Source organism: Pinus tabuliformis, chromosome 3_2 (assembly GCF_031772625.1).
Source record: "Pinus tabuliformis cultivar Carrire ecotype Pingquan chromosome 3_2, CPIR1, whole genome shotgun sequence".
In the NCBI taxonomy this organism is placed as follows: Eukaryota; Viridiplantae; Streptophyta; class Pinopsida; order Pinales; family Pinaceae; genus Pinus; species Pinus tabuliformis.
The window spans coordinates 1253782467-1253796867 of NC_142302.1; the positions used below are offsets into that span (position 1 = coordinate 1253782467).

Below are 14401 nucleotides of genomic sequence, written 5' to 3' on the forward strand. Positions count from 1 at the left end.
GTATTGCATTTAATTTCTTTTGACCAATGCTCAGTGGTCCTAAGCTTGGCAATAACATTCTTGTATAGTCTAGTCTCAACAACCCTCAACTCAAGAGGAACCATTATCTCTTCTAGCCTCTTCCATAGCTTATCCCGAGGAACTATGTTGAAAGCTTTTCTAAATTCCACAAAACAACGTAAGGGATCAATTTTATTATTGCGACATTCTTCTGCAATGATCCTAAGAGTAATAAGTTGGTTTACAGTTGAGTGATGCCTCATAAATCCAGTTTGTCCTTAACTCCTTTTTGCCTTTCAAGTGAAAGGATAATCTTCTTTTCCAACATGATTCCATACAGTTTGGCTAAAATGTGGCTAATCTTAATGGTTGTATAGTTAGAGGGAACATTTTCATCCCCACTTTTAAAGATAGAGACAATAAGGCTTTGTGTCCAAATCTTAGGGAAGTCTTGTTTTACTGCCAAATTGAGGAGTTTGCGTATATGAGGGTTGAGGACAAATCTTCCCATTTTGAAAATTTAAGCTTGGTAGCCCTCAATATCCCTAACTTTTCCATTAGCGAGCCACTTAATCTTGAACTCCACGTCTTCCAAAGAGAAGATATCCCCCTCTATAGGAGTGTTCAAGATGATGCCCATGGTGTGAGGGGAATCATAAAAATTCTTAAGATATATATCCTAGTTTTTTAAGGGGATCAAATTGTTTTCCTTTGTTTTATGAACTAGAAATTTCCCCCAAAATTTTCTAGGCTTAATTTTAGAAAGGGGAAGAAGAACTCTTGCCTCCTATTTATATTGGATCTTTTCTCCTTTTTGATAAGAGCCTTGTACATATTAATTTTTTCTAGATTTATGGTTTTGTTAGGAGTATCTATAATCACTTTCTTAGCAATTTTGCAATTATTATCATACCAAGGGTTGGAAATTCTATTATTCTTTTTATAGGACACCTCGGTAGAGAACTTATTAATGTTAGTGAAAAGGGTTGTAGTGAAACTGTGGTAGATGTGATCAATGTTATCACTATACGTAAGAAATCTAAATCTCTCTTTAATTTAGATATCCATTTTACTTTTGTCAAAACTAAGAAGATATCCATTTTACTTTTGTCAAAACTAATGTGCCTTTGACTCTCAAAATCTTCTTGCATGTGGCTCGTGTGCATAAGGTTTAGAGTTAAGGTTAGAGGTATATGGTCAAAATACGATTAAGAGCATTTGGTATCATATATGGCATAAGCCACAACATTACTACGAAGCTCATGAATACAAGTCATCTAGCTAGAGGTTGGGCACTTATTAATTCTATTACAAATTATAGATGTTGGAACCTATAGAGTTTGATTAACTTGTTACCAAATAAGTTCTTGATGATGTCATTAATAATAAAACTTTAACAAGGTTAATCATTAATAGTAAAAAAAATTAACAAAAAATCATATAAAAAATAAAATGAAATTAAAAAATATAATTTAAAAATCGAGTTACTTTTTGGAAGCTTTTCTTGTGGGTTTTCTCGGTACAGTGAAAAAACTAGTTTAAATAACACAAATCAAAATTTCAACTCAAAATCTTCCACCCGATTCTGACACCGAAAACTCTAAAAAATCGCACTAAAAACCACTCCTTTAAAAATTAACAAATAAAGAAAAAAATATAATAAAAATCTTTAAAAGACATATATTTTCATTACTACTGAATTTAACAAATCAATAAAATCAAAATAAAATTTATTTACTTTCTAAATAATTAATAGATGCCAGAGCCATGTAAGCAATCCAACTCCGGAGACCTACTTCATCGCAACACATCTATATCTGTTTAACATGTATTTGGTCCATTATTTCAAAATCGGTGAATAAAAACCCTTAGGTCAAAATCGGTGAATAAAATCCGTTAGGTCAAAATCGGTGAATAAAATCCATAATTTGATAATAATTCAACAAGAATCTAAATTGTACCAGCCACATCTATATCTTTTAACATTTATTTGGGTTTAAATAGGTGAATAAAATCAATTATTTCAAAATCGGTGAACAAAATCCATAATTTGATAATAAAATTCAACAAGAAATTAAATTGTACGAGTGGCAACTGTATTTGGTTTTAAATCGGTGAATAAATCCATTATTTCAAAATCGTTGAATAAAACGCATTATTACAAAATCGGTGAATTAAATTAAATCGGTAAATAAAATTCATTATTTGAAATAATTTGGTAATAAAAAAAAAAAAAAAAATTTAAGTTGCACGAGTCGGATCCAAACAATATACCGCAAACAAATCGTTTTTACAGAGAGATAGGGATCCTCAACCAAACAAAGGGGCCTGTGACAAGTACTCGTATCACCAATTACGAATGGTATTCAACTTCCAATCAATTCCAATGAGCAACGACGTTTGGCAGTCAAACAAGTGGCGTGCAAGGGCGTCAACACGTGGACAGATTGCTGTGGTGTCCCAGAACACGGACACGTTCACACCGAGGTTCTTGAAGGTATTTGTAACGGCCTTTCCCGGGTGTTGAGGACAGAGCGAGCGGGAGTGCCCGCCTCCTCCTATTTATTGCGATTGCATTTCCCTCTTTGCTTTCGGTTTAAGAAACGCGCAAGGGAGCGAACTGTCGTGTTTTCATTGCAATTCTTTGTGACGGGGGTTTAAAGAAGAAGAGAAGATGCAGGCGCAGGCTGAGGCTGAGGTTCAGGATCAGGAGCAAGCCCACCCCGGGGTGGAGGAAGTAAACGTAGGTGTGGAGAAATTGACGGCGGCTGTCGTTAATAACAACAACGCCACGCCCAACGAAAACTACAAGAAGAACAGGATTCAAGTCTCCAACACTAAGAAGCCCCTGTTCTTCTACGTAAATCTCGCCAAGGTACTCTTAACTTCGACATTCTCTACATTTACTTCCATGTGACGGCCTCTGATTCTTCATTTCAAACCACGGCTGCTGTTTTTTTCTTCATTTCATCAGATCTTTAAAGGTTTGTGATACGTTTTCTTGGATTTCCGATGGATGATTCAGTCGCTTTTTTGTTTTTTTATTATTAATTTTGTTTTTTATTCTACGTAAATCTTGCCAAGGCACTCTTAACTTCGACACTCTCTACATTTACTTCCATGTGACGGCCTCTGATTTCTTCATTTCAAACCACTGCTGCTGTTTTTTTCTTCATTTCGTCAGGGCTTTAAAGGTTTGTGATACGTTTTCTTGGATTTCCGATGGATGATTCAGTCGTTTTTTTGTATTATTTAAATTTATTTATTGAAAGTAATTTTAAACGTGGCCGAAAAGCTTCCTGTACTTTTTCTCTGAGCTGTAAAATATAAATTGAGTAATGGATTTAATTGGAATTTCGTCCGAGTGAAAATGAAAACTGAATTATGATTTCACTTACGTTACTTTTCTCACTTTTACCCCAACAATCTTCAACATTTTTCTTATTTCATGTTATGAATCATTTTCCCTATTTTATTTCTCTTATTTACATAATAGTTATTCAAATGCCAATATAATTTCTTTGTAAATCCCAGTTACCTTCATTTATCTTTTATCACAGTTAAAAAATATCGTAAATCATAGTTAAAATATATCCTTGATTCATGATAACCTTGTTTCCTATTTAATCATAGTGAAAATATAGCATAAGCCGATCTCTTCCTTGGAAGTAATAAAAGTAAGATCACCTTAACATAACGTTAAGATGACGCTATGGATCCTGGTAGTTTTTTTGTTTTTTGTTAGTAACGTACCTTCCTCGCCAAGAGAAATTGTGAAGGTGTATTTATAAGTAAGTTATTATATTTTCATGAAATTTAAAAATATATTTGAATTTTTGTTCGTGTCCATTAATGATCAATATAGGTCATTGTCCTTGAGAGTAAAACATACATTTACAGTGATCAATTTTAATTCCAAAATCTAAATTAAGATAAGGTATTTCCTAGAAATCCCAGAAAAGAGGAGAAAAAATGAAATAGAATTTATATTATATTGCACCAAATACCAAACTAGGTCCAAGGAACTGGAGATTACAGTAATGATAAGAAATCCATAAAAAAACAGGGGACTGCAAGAGGCTCCTTAAAATGAAAATGCTACAACAGAAAAAAACAACATAACCTGAGCCTACAGGTATGTTATCCAGGGAGGGAAACCCCTAGAGAGTAAAAGTGAAAAAGATTTGGATGTAGGTGTATCTGCAACACACAGAAGTTAATTTTTAATTTTAAACATAAATTAAAGTATCAGTAAGCAAAGTTATAACTAGAAGGGAGCTAATGGCCCTCATCATCTGCAGCTGTTGAAATGAGACTGTCAAATAATATCCTCGGGTGACTGGCCTAGGTTGGTGACCCATTGGTTTAAAAAAATTTGAAAGAAAAATTCCAATATGGAAAAAACACAGACATGGAAAAAATACTTATTGGTTTAAAAAAATTTGAAAGAAAAATTCCAATATGGAAAAAACACACACATAGAAAAAAAATACTTATTCTTAATTTAAAAATTAAAAAAAATACAAATTCTTGTCAATTTAAAAATAAAAAAATACAAATTCTTGTCAAACTTGAAAATAAAAATATACAAATTCTTTCAAATTTAAAAATTAAATTTTTGTGAAATCAGATCTAGAAATCCAAGTTTTACAATGTTGAGATCACAAAATAATGAGAGGAGTGAATATAGCAAAAGTGCAAACCCAAAAAGATGCTAGTAAAAGTTGAGCCAAGGACTAGGTCACAATCTACTAAATCTAGATCTACCTTGAGGGAGAGCTATGGGAAGATCTGGACCTTGTGTTGTGTTGTTGTCAAGAAGAAGTAACTTGTCGTTGGTGTGTAGGTGACCTTGGTTGCTTGTTGGTATGATATTTGGTTTGGTGATGTCTTTGTGGTCTTTGGGCAAGGGGAATGATTCCTCAGGTTCACTTCAATTTGTAGTTTGAGGTAATGTTGCAGTTAGTTTGTGTCATGGTGCTCCTAGCTGATGGGAGTATTAGAAAGAAGGATATATTCCATTGAATATGATCTGGTTGAGGAGGACCTTGGAGAATGTGGGCATGAATTTTGAGTGTCTCTCACATGGAAATGGCTACACATCTTTGATCTAGGTATTGAAAGAATCTAGTGGGGGTCTAGATCCCCCTAAACAGGGAATGAAATTGCGTAAGGATCTCATGATAAATGGGGCAACGGAAGATGAAATGCTCCTCAATCTCAATCTCTCAAAGTTGGCACAACTAGTAGGTCTTTTTTGATTGGTCAATTTGGTGGTTAATCTCTATCTTTACTTTGTGAGAGTCAACTTTGAATTGTCCCAAGGGGATTTGAAAGGTGTGCATCCAATGGTAAAGTGTATAATGGGGTCAAATAATGAGTCCATTCCTCATCACCTTGATGTGCTCAACATAGAAAACTATCGTTATATGTACTTGCCATGAGGTTTTATCTAAGTGACCTAGATATATTTCCTATAGATTTCCTCTCATATGATATTTTTATCTCCTCTTTGGTTGGTAAGAGGTGGTTGGGGGTGCACATAGGGAATATTTAAATAGAGGAAGTTGGTCCATCATAACACCTATTGGAACAAGGAGACTTGACACTTTGATGTGCCAACACTGGGATTGAACTGAAGGACTAGCTATTGCAATATACTTTGATGAACAATAGGCTAAGTATGGATACTGGTCACAAACCTTCACTTTATCAGCAAAGCTTTGAACAAGGTGTAGAAGAGATATAAGACCGAACACCGTCTCAGTTTGGAAGAGGTGAGATCCAAACTTTACAAGATTGATGGGTCAAGGAATTGTTTTCTTGCACTGATTGATGTGGTAGAGGAGTATGATCTGTACTCTCTCTATTGAAAACTGTGAATTTTAGATAACAATGGTGTGTTTTATGCTTTTGAGCAATTTACTTCAATTTTTCTTATTAGCCCAATATCAATTTCCAGATTAGCACTCACATTAACATGATAGTAAATGCAAATAGAACATACATAATAAGTAGAAGACAAGCCAAGACAAGAGGACACAATATTTGGCGGATGCCAGGGAAAAACCCCAATGTGCGGAAAACCCTTTGATCAAATCTTCTTATTATTCTTCAAAAGTTGAGTAGAGAGAAGAGTACAACATACAAAATTTACTTGCCTAATCACTGTAAAACAATCTAGTCAAACTGTAGTCAACAGGATGTCCTAACTAAAAAGTCAACATTGGTCAAACCAGCGTAAATCTTCCTCCAAATTAGCTCGCTCAAACCCAGTCAACTCGGCCTTTAGGGACAGTCCAAATCAACCCAAAATCGTAGGGAAATTCCCTGTCAAAGTTGGTCAACGCATTGTCAACTCTACGGTTAAACTTGCTAAGTCAACACTAGTCAAACAACCCAAAAAACCTTGGTTTTTGTGCCTAAATATTTGCTGCAGTCAACATTGGTCAAACAACCCAGAAAATCTTGGTTTTTGTGCCCAAATATGCGGCATGCCCAAATAGAGATATTCCCACAAAAACGTAGTCAATTGAAGTCCAACATTGGCTGGTCAAAGGTGGTCAAAGCTGGCTGCAACTTGGTCAATGCAAAAATTAGAAAACCCAATCAAATTTTCCCACGTGTGGAGAGGAACAGGCTGCCTTGAAATTCATACGACCCAATTAGATGAAGAGATAGAAAGATGTGTGAGTGGTGAGTGACAAAATGAGAAAAACGACTCCTCTATATATACACAATGTTGAGGGTGAAGAGACACGTCTATTGGGCTTCATGAGCCTACATTAGACTTTTGGTCGACTTTGATAATTTGTCCATAGAAGAAATAAATTCATAATTCCATTTATACTTGTCGCAATGAGATGATCTTTACATCAATCTTGCACCTCTTGGAAAGAGGAATCCAATAAAAATATCATCTCCATCATATGAGCTGTCCAAGGTGGAGTTTGGCCCTAGTTGCCAATTTTAACACTCCCTCTCAACTATGGAGAAAGCCACTTGCTAAACCATCTGACAACCTGTACCATCTTTGACATCCCTGCTTTACTTTGATGAACCGTGAAGAAATAATGAAGAAGAAATGATCGAGAGTGTATCATACCACTCTCTACTGACCCAAAGTTAGTCTTCATTGATCCCAAATCAATATCAAACATCCTAGCATAGGGAGTACGATAGTGCACGATGCGTCCATCGATAGTACTATGGTCCCTATCCTCATTTCCCAACTCATTGGTTAGATGAGAAGTACTTCCCATGAGTCCCAGACTGCATGGGTGTTGGGTGTAGGATGTATCGACAAAAGAAGGTGAATCACTCATCCTGCTCATATGCCATAGGAGAAGGTGAACCGCTCATCCTATGCATATATCAATCATCATGGGGTATCACAGGGGAAGGTGAACGACTCACTTTGTACACAACGCACCACTAGGGGAAGGTGAACCACTCACCCTATGATCGTTCATAGCTCCAAGAAGTACCCCCAAGCCCCCTGGAGCTCCCAGAGCTCAATATCCAACTAAAATGGGACCCTCATAAGAGGGTCTCTCCACGACTCCAAGTCGTTCACGGAAGATTAAGAATTTGACCTTCCCCAGGGGCTTCGTAAGAGTATATGTGACTTGATCATCAGTCCCGATGTGACGAAGCCTTATTGCTCCCCGTTGTACCATATCTTGGATAAAGTGGTAGGTACTTGATACCAAAATGCTTGGAGCGGTCATGAAACCTAGAATTCTCAGAAAGACGAATCCCACTTTGGTTGTCGTAGTAGATAACGGTAGTATCTAGCACATGCCCAAATAGCTCACTAAAGAGCTTCCTCAATCAAACAACTTCACATGAGGCCATACGAGTAGCAATATATTCGGCCTCGACGGTGCTCAAAGCAACAGATATTGAAGTAGAACCTAGTGAGAGGCAACATCTAGATGTGCTCTTATGATCCACCACACTGTCAGCCCAGTCAGCATCAGAATAACCATGGAGCCTCAAATTCCTTGCAGTGTATCTGGGTCCATAAGTGATTGTGCCCCGAAGATATATCAAGAGATTCTTGGCAACAATCCAATGTATGTGATGAGGCTTGACCATAAACTGACTCAATGTATTCACTGCAACGCATATGTCCAGACGAGACTTCACCAAAAACATCAGGGCCCCCACGAGTTGGCAATACTCCGAAGGATTTCCCAAATTGGGCCCAACAACAATTCCGCATAACTTCTTGAAGTTAAGTTCCATCGGAGTAGTCACGGACTTACAATCCACCATCCCGAGTCTTTCAAGTAGCTTCACAATGTATTTTCCTTGGGAAACGAAAATTCAAGGCCCCCACGAGTTGACAATACTCAGATCGATTTCCCAAATTGGGCCCAACAACACTTCCGCATAACTTCTTGAAGTTAAGTTCCATCAGAGTAGTCACGGACTTACAAGTAGCTTCACAATGTATTTTCCTTGTGAAAGGAAAATGTCACTTGGCTTTTGCCAAACCTCCAAGCCTAGGAAGTATGCATCAATCCTAGGACCTTCATCTCGAATTCAGAAGCCAACTCCCTATTGTATTGATGAATAAGAGGGTTTGCACCTGTCAGAAAGAGATCGTCCACATAAAGTACCAGGATGAGAGGTCTATCATTTTCAACCTTAAAGTAAAGGTTCGGATCAACTTCACTTCTTGTAAATCCCAACTTCATCAGATAATTGTCGATCCTCTCATACCAAGCCCAGGAGCTTGCTTCAACCCATAGAGGGCTTTCTTCAACTTGCATACATGTGTCTTATGATCTTGAACTTCAAACCCCTCAGGTTGTTCAACATAGACTTCCTCCTTAAGTGAACCATGCAGGAAGGCGGTCTTGACATCCATTTGATGTAAATTCCATCCTTGTGAGGCAGCAAGGGCAATGATCGAACGGATGGTGGTATATCGGGCAATTGGTGCAAATATCTCATCATAGTCCACACCTTCCTTTTGAGAGAAGCCTCGAGCAACAAACCTGGCCTTGAACTTTTTAGCACTTCCATTAGTCAATGCTTGATCTTGTAGAGCCATTTCGAGGTGACGACGGATTTGTCCTTGGGTCTAGGGACCACACCCCGAACATCATTCTTCATAATCAACTCATACTCTTCGTTCATAGCATCCTTCCAAACTTGGTGCTGCACAACTTCTTTGGATGTGCAAGGCTCAGTTTGAACAATGGTGCTCATAGCAGTTAAGTACCCTTGGTACCTATTCGACTTCTTACTTTCATGAGATGTCCCCCTTGGTGCAATATGTCTCTCGGCATCTTCGAGAGTGTCCTTAAGGCATGACGGTCTCCTTTTTTAGGAGGAGGGCTCATGGGGAGGTAGATCAGTGGGATCCATCGGTCCTTCACCGTCGGGCATTGACTCATCCTGTGATTCTCCCTGCTCTCTTGTATTTGCTTTTGTCTTTCCTCGGAATAGGAAGGTTCCTAATCTTCCTAAGGGAAACATCTTCATCAAAGGTGACGTCATAACTTATTTCCCTTCTCTTTGACTAGTCTCATAGATTCTATATGCCTTAGACGTTTCATTGTAGCCCACAAATGTCCCTTTCTTCCCAGATGAATCAAATTTGCTTCTCTTTTCTTTCGGCACATGAAAATACATGGGGCTAATAAAAATTCTAAAGTGAGAAACATCATGTTTCTTATTGGTGAAAACTTCTTCGTGAGTTTTGGAGTCCAAGGCTTGATGAGGGCATTTATTTTGAACACATACGGTAGTGTTGGCAGCTTTTGCCTAGAGGAACTTTGGAAGGCTTTGATCATGAAGCATGGCACGAGTGGCTTCTATAATAGAACAATTCTTCCATTCAACAACACCATTTTTCTCAGGAATATATGCGGTAGTAGTCTCCCTCTTAATGCCAACTTCTCTACAATAGTCATTGAACTCATTTGATTCGTATTCGGTTCCATTATCAGTCCTCAATATTTTGATCTTCTTCTTTGTTTGATTTTCAACCAAGGGCTTTGAAAGAGCAGAACCATGTGAACATTTTGTCCTTCATCTTCAAGAAATCCAAGTTTTGCGAGAGAAGTGACCCACAAAGATAACATAATATAAACATCCTCCCAAAGATGTCATGGGCAACATATCAAATAGATTAGAATGAACCAATTTCAAAATAGCGTATGTCTTTTATTTTAAATTTGGGCATATCAATCACCATCTTCCTTGCATCAGGTAGAGCCTTATAATGTAGATGAGCAAACCTCAGGTGCCATAATTTAGATTGAAGAGATGTGTCGCAAGACATAGCTCCCAATGGACTTCTTCCAACTTGATATAGGCTATCAACCTTGAATCCAGTAAATTCTTCTTTGAAATTTCTTTTCCAAACATGTGCCTTTCCATCAATGAATGCCACCTTGAATCCTTTGTCCTCCATTGTCGAGATGGTAGATGAATGGTGCTACCTTGATTTAATTGAAGAGTAACATTCCCAACTCCTTTCACGGGATAGGTGGCATTGTCTCCAAGAATGGTTTCCAAATTTGTATCCTTTTATATCATATTTGAAAGAACTTCCTTATACCTAGTGAAGTGCCTTGAGGCACCACTAGCAATCAACTAATTTCCCAAGGTATCTGGAGGAGAGGCAGTAGAGAGGGCAGAAATAAGATAAAATTCTTTTTGTTTGTTATCTACAACATTAGATTCATCATACCTAGAGTTTCTTGATCTTTTGGGAGGTCGACCATTTCTATGTTGAGTAGGGAGAGCATTCCTTTTTCCTTTGTTGTTGAATCTGACATTCCTTTGATTGTTGTTGCCCCTGAAATTGTTGCGGTTGTTGTTGTCATTATCCCAAGGTGTATCCCTTTTATTAGGACACTCCCTAGCATAGTGGCCAAACCTGTTACAAATGAAGCATCTGCCTATTCTTCCATCTTTGAGTCCTGGTCTTCCTTGACATTGCTTCTTTGAACTTGCATTGTTCTTCTTTTTAGCATGAGCAAAGAATGCAGTAGGATCATTCCTATTTGAAGGCATGCCTCTCTCTATCATTCTCGTTTCTTCTTGAGTACATGTAGTCAACAATTCATCAAAACTTGGAATTTGATCATTGTTGATGGTAGTAGTGTTGAACACATCCCATTCACGAGGGAGACTTCCAAGGGCAATGAGAGTGAGCTCCCTATCAGCAATAACTTATCCAATTGATAGAAGATCATTTTTTGATTTCGGTAATCCTCATGAAGTAGGATTGGATATCTTCTCCTCTTCCCTTCTTTATGTCCTTCAATTTGTTTTTGAGGAAGAGAACTTGGTTTGCATTGCTATCTTTGAAGATGCTAACCAACTTTTCATACATTTCCCTAGATGTGGCCAAATTGGAGATGTAAGCAACTAAATGCTTATGAATAGAACCCCTGATGATCTTCTTAGCTTTGATTTCACCTTTCTTGTACTTTGTCTTAGTGGCAGTCGATGCATTTGAAGGAGGCTCAACAATTTTTTCTTGCACATAATCCATAGCGTCATGCTCTTCCAAAGTCAAGTCAAGAGACATCTTCCATGCATGATAATTAGACTTATCATTGAGCTTGTCATCAAATTTGAAGTAATATGAGGAGGCCATTGAATCTTGTCCTTGTCCAACAAATCTTAGTGATTGCTCTTCTCACTCTTGTTTGGGCTTTGTCTTCACCTCAACTCTGGTACCATGTTAATTTTAGATAACAATGGTATGTTTATGCTTTAGAGCAATTTACTTCAATTTTTCTTATTAGCCCAATATGAATGTCCAGATTAGCAATCACATTAACATAGTAGTAAATGCAGATAGAACATAAATAATAAGCAGAAGACAAGCCAAGACAAGAGGAAATAATATTTGGCGGATGCCAAGGAGAAACCCCAATGTGGGGAAACCCTTTGATCAAATCGTTTTATTATTCTTCAAAAGTTCAGTAGACATCATACAAAATTTACTTATCCAATCACTATAAAACAATCCAGTCAAACTGTAGTCAACAAGATGCCCTAACCAGAAAGTCAATGCTGGTCAAACCAACAAAAATCTTCCTTCAAATCAGCGCGGTCAAACCTAGTCAACTCGGCCTTCAAGGATAGTCCAAATCAGCGCAAAACATTTTGGAAATTCTGGTCAAAGTTGGTAAACGCATAGTCAACTATGTGGTCAAACTTGCTATAGTCAACACTAGTCAAACAACCCTGAAAATCTTGGTTTTTGTGCCCAAATATGCGGCTTGCCCAAACTGAGATATTCCCACAAAAAACTCATTCAAACAAAGTCAAACATTGCTTGGTCAACGTTGATCAAAGCTGGCTGCAACTTGGTCAACGCAGAAATTAGAAAACCTAGTCAAATTTTTGTACATGTGGAGAGGAATAGGCCGCCCTAAAATTCGTACGACCCAATCAGATGAAGAGAGAAAGATGTGTGAGTGATGAATGACCAAATGAGGAAAATGACTCCTCTATATATACACAATGTTGAGGGTGAAGAGACACGTCTGTTGGGCTTCATGAGCCTACATTAGACTTCTGGCCAACCTTGATAATTTGTCCATAGAAGAAATAAATTCATAATTCCATTTATACTTGTCAGAATGAGATGATCTTTAAATCAATCTTGCACCTCTCGGAAAGAGAAATCTAATAAAAGTATCATCTCCATCATATGAGTTATCCAAGTTGGACTTTGGCCCTAGTTGCCAATTTTAACAAAAACCAACTATACTTTAAACCAGGTCCCTTGTAGAAATTCCCACTGTAGATCACCTGGTAATGCAATGTACTAAAGGAAAACACTTGATCTGCTTCTGCAAACAATTTAGTGGAAGTTTAATGAAACATGAGCAACATCAAGCATGAACAGATATAACTGAGACTGAGAAGTAATCAACCATAACACAGAAAACACTGGGGAAAGCACCAACCTAAAACCCCAACTCTGTATTATCATACAAGTGGAAATCTTGTTCAAGTTACAAAAAGAATCAGCTCTTAAGCTATCCTGCTTTCTCTGTAATCAAACAACACTGTTCACAGACCCAATAGACATAGAATATATCTTCCTCAAGTCCTCCAAGCCTCCAATTTCCTTGTGCAGTTTTGATTGGGGTCCAATGATATCACATGTGTGAATTGGCCTCATTACACTCACTGTAACCTCAGGTCCAACTGCACAATCCTTAAGGAATTTTTCACCAAGGAATATCCTAGCAACTGATAGTACATTGTCCCTCCATCTGATCTCAACTGGGTCTGTGATTGAACTGACATGCATGAGTTATCCATGAGTGAATACTCAGTTATCTGAAATACAATAGTTACATGCATGCAAGCTTTAACTAATTGAACTCTCATTAATTTAACAAACTGTTAAATTAATCTAACTGGACTTGACTCAGTTAACCAAGCCAACTAATTACAACGTAATATTACAAGTCACTCTTATCTCTTTAACTGATGGATAAATCCCTCAATCAAAGGAGAAACTGTTGTATGTCCTCACATAGACTTCAAGTTTGATTTTCCTTAACTAAATAACTCAAGATGAATTAATTAATCAATTTACAAACTGCTGTTAATATCAAATTCGAATTTTACTTCCTATGTTTAGTCCAGGGACTGACTAAACTAAGAAGGGATCCCAAAATTCTATTTTTAGAAAAGATATTTTTAGCACTTACACTTTTCACCCATTGTAGCTAAGATCCACAATGGCTGAACTATTATTTATAGCTTGGCTATTTATAGCAGTGTTATTTTTAGCATCTTCTATTTTTAGCATTTCTTGTTGCACTTTTCAACACTCCCTCTCAACAAGAAAGGGATTATCAGTAACCCCGATCCTGTCTCTGTGGAACTCGAACTTGCATTTTGACAATGCCTTAGTCAAAATATTTGCATCCTGCTCTTCGGTTGAAACATATTGCAACATCATGATCCTCTTGACCACACAGTCCCGTAGATGATGGTAATGAATATTTATATGCTTGGACCTGTCATGAAACACTGGATTCTCAGAGAGTTTTAAACAACTCTGATTATCACAGTATATCACTGTAGGATCCATCATTTGACCAAACAATCCCACTAGAATCTTTTGCATCTAAATGGCCTCGCATGCTACCTGACTGGCAACCATGTATTTAGCCTCTGCTAAGCTAAGTGCAACTGATCTCTGTTTCTTGCTATACCAAGAAACTGCAGCTGAACCAAGGTTGAAGATTCCTCCAGAAGTGCTCTTTCGGTCTGATGGACTACCAGCGCAATCCGCATCCATGAAGCCTTGCAACTTCACTCCCTCTGTCCATCTGTACCACAATCCATACTGTGTAGTGCCTCTGAGATATCTCAGCACATGCTTCGCTGCCTTCCAAAA

At 37.6% G+C, this 14401-nt stretch overlaps 1 protein-coding gene across 1 annotated transcript in view; it reads left to right on the plus strand.

The window, feature by feature from the left end:
- The first annotated feature begins 2416 nt into the window (after positions 1-2416).
- Positions 2417-14401, plus strand: part of LOC149185285 (uncharacterized protein At2g34160-like) — a 57898-nt gene continuing 45913 nt past the window's right edge. Inside the window, exon 1 of the mRNA XM_089417876.1 lies at positions 2417-2875. Coding sequence (XP_089274002.1) covers positions 2675-2875 — 201 coding nt within the window. The 5' untranslated portion in view covers positions 2417-2674. The remainder of the gene's footprint in view (positions 2876-14401) is intronic.